The sequence below is a fragment of the Formica exsecta genome, unplaced genomic scaffold (genome assembly GCF_003651465.1).
Source record: "Formica exsecta isolate Colony F162 unplaced genomic scaffold, ASM365146v1 scaffold15, whole genome shotgun sequence".
Lineage (NCBI taxonomy): Eukaryota > Metazoa > Arthropoda > Insecta > Hymenoptera > Formicidae > Formica > Formica exsecta.
Window position 1 is genome coordinate 1108453 of NW_021848825.1, and position 2180 is coordinate 1110632.

Below are 2180 nucleotides of genomic sequence, written 5' to 3' on the forward strand. Positions count from 1 at the left end.
CTCTCTCTCTCTCTCTCTCTCTCTCTCTCTCTCTCTCTCTCTCTCTCTCCCTTGCTAATCACACATTTATAGATCATTTATTGTTTAAAACAGCTATGTTGCAATAATATTTAATCATCTCTCATATGAATAATGCATTCTCTAAATGCATTCTTTAAATTAAAATCTTACAATAATTGATTTATTAATTATAATTTCATATATTACTATACTTTAGTATAAATTTATATCGTATATTTCAAAGTCTTGCAAAAAACATCAGATCTAAAATTTAATTAAATCAATTATATGCACAACTTTTTCAGAAATATATTTAAATATTAAAAAACACTTAAAAACGATATTTTAAATAACATTATTAAAATATTTACAATTTAAATTAATTTAATCTCTTTCGAAATGACAATAAGTTAATACACATGCAATATAATTTTTTTTTTCTTTTAAAACTTAATTAAATTTTTCTCTGGGGCGTAAGAAATAATTTTCGCATTCTCGAAAAAGACTATCTCAATAAAATTTAATACAAACAATATATATATTGTTTATATTGTTAATAAAAAGACTTCATGGTGGCAATACATCAAACTCGTAAATAATGTCATTCCCGAAATATGCATGATAGATACATCGAAGCTGAAAATAAAAATGCACAAATAAAAGTGGTCGCGGAGAGTCCCATTTTAGTTTTAGATATCCCTGATTTATTTATACGCCCGCACACGGCTCGATACATGGTAATCGCGTTAAATAAGAGTTCGTCGCTCCGAGAACGATAAAAAGCACGCGATCAATCGTATCCGCCGAAAGATTTAACCCCCATATTTTTTCCCGACTTTCTTGTTGATTGACGTCAATTGCGCGATCAAGGGTCGTTGACGACATTATGTTGAGCAAGAAACTCTTCCGTCATTCTTCTGGCGCTATTATGGAGCCCCCTCCGTTTAATTAGCAAATCGCGTAAAGGAGAGATACTCACGGTTAGGACATGCCGTCCAGTGTACAACTTCCGCGTAGACCGTGAACAGGGCCAGAATCAGGAAGAGTGCGCTGTTTCGGATCATCTTCGATGGATGGTGGTTCGTAGCCAAGTGAAAGAAGACCGACGTGAGGGTCAGTCCACGCAGAGGCAGATAACGGAGCGGTGAACCGGGGGAGGGAAAGGGTAGTGGGGCCGTAGGTCAATTGAGATAGCGTCTTGATCACGACAGAACTTATGCGCGATGGTCGTGTCTCTTCTTCCAGCAAAACGCGTCACAGAATTCTGTTCCCGTCGTCGATGACTAAGCAGTGAACGATCTCACGATAACCCTCCATATCCGGGATAGGATAGAGAAAGAAAGTGAACTATGATATTTTTTTCTGTGTACGTAAGATTCTTTGTTAAAGATAATTGAACCATTCTATCTAGTCTCACATAGGGTGGATATTACTTATACACATTGTTGCTTACATAAATATGGATTTGTTATGTATATTTTGAAGTGTCTTTTTAAGATGTCAATGTACAATTTCAATTTTATGATAGATTTATACTTTTATAATCATATATCAACAATATTTTATAATTTTTGACTGAAAAATATAAACATTTATAATTTACATTATGTACAATGTACCAGAGACAAGCTAGCAACGATACGTCAGGCGATAGAAAGCGAATAAAAGATAATAATGAAGAATATTGGTAATATAGCACAATTATATACATATATATAATATATTAATGCTAATTCCATAAATATTACATAAGGCAACATAAAGAAACATCCAAACAAAAAAAAAAATAAACGCTGCGGACAGGATTCGAACCTGTGCGGGCAAAGCCCATTGGATTTCGAGTCCAACTCCTTAACCACTCGGACACCGCAGCTATTGATATCACGCTTATGTACGTTAGTACATAAAGCACATCTGTCACTCCAAAAATAACGTTGTTAATTTATTTCGGAAAGAATGCTAATACAAGACTATATGTAAAAATATATTTTTTTAATAATGATATCAAATAGATTTCATATAGAAATTTAATATAAATAAATAAACTATTACAAAGATATATGTATATAAAAATATAAAATTTGTACAGATAAATATATAGTAGAATTGTAATATTTTTACAATATTTTTGTTAAAAATTGCAAATACAGAAAGCAGATAAGATTACACAACAATAAATA

The 2180-nt window shown here is 32.2% G+C and overlaps 1 protein-coding gene and 1 non-coding gene across 2 annotated transcripts in view; both read right to left on the minus strand.

Annotated features, from left to right (window-relative positions):
- The window catches only part of LOC115232786 (MD-2-related lipid-recognition protein-like), a 4639-nt gene extending 3511 nt beyond the window's left edge, over positions 1-1128 (minus strand). Inside the window, exon 1 of the mRNA XM_029802889.1 lies at positions 980-1128. Coding sequence (XP_029658749.1) covers positions 980-1064 — 85 coding nt within the window. The 5' untranslated portion in view covers positions 1065-1128. The remainder of the gene's footprint in view (positions 1-979) is intronic.
- Positions 1129-1791: 663 nt separating this feature from the next.
- Positions 1792-1873, minus strand: Trnas-cga. The gene has a single exon. It is a non-coding gene; the product is annotated as a tRNA-Ser (tRNA).
- Between the last annotated feature and the right edge of the window lie 307 nt (positions 1874-2180).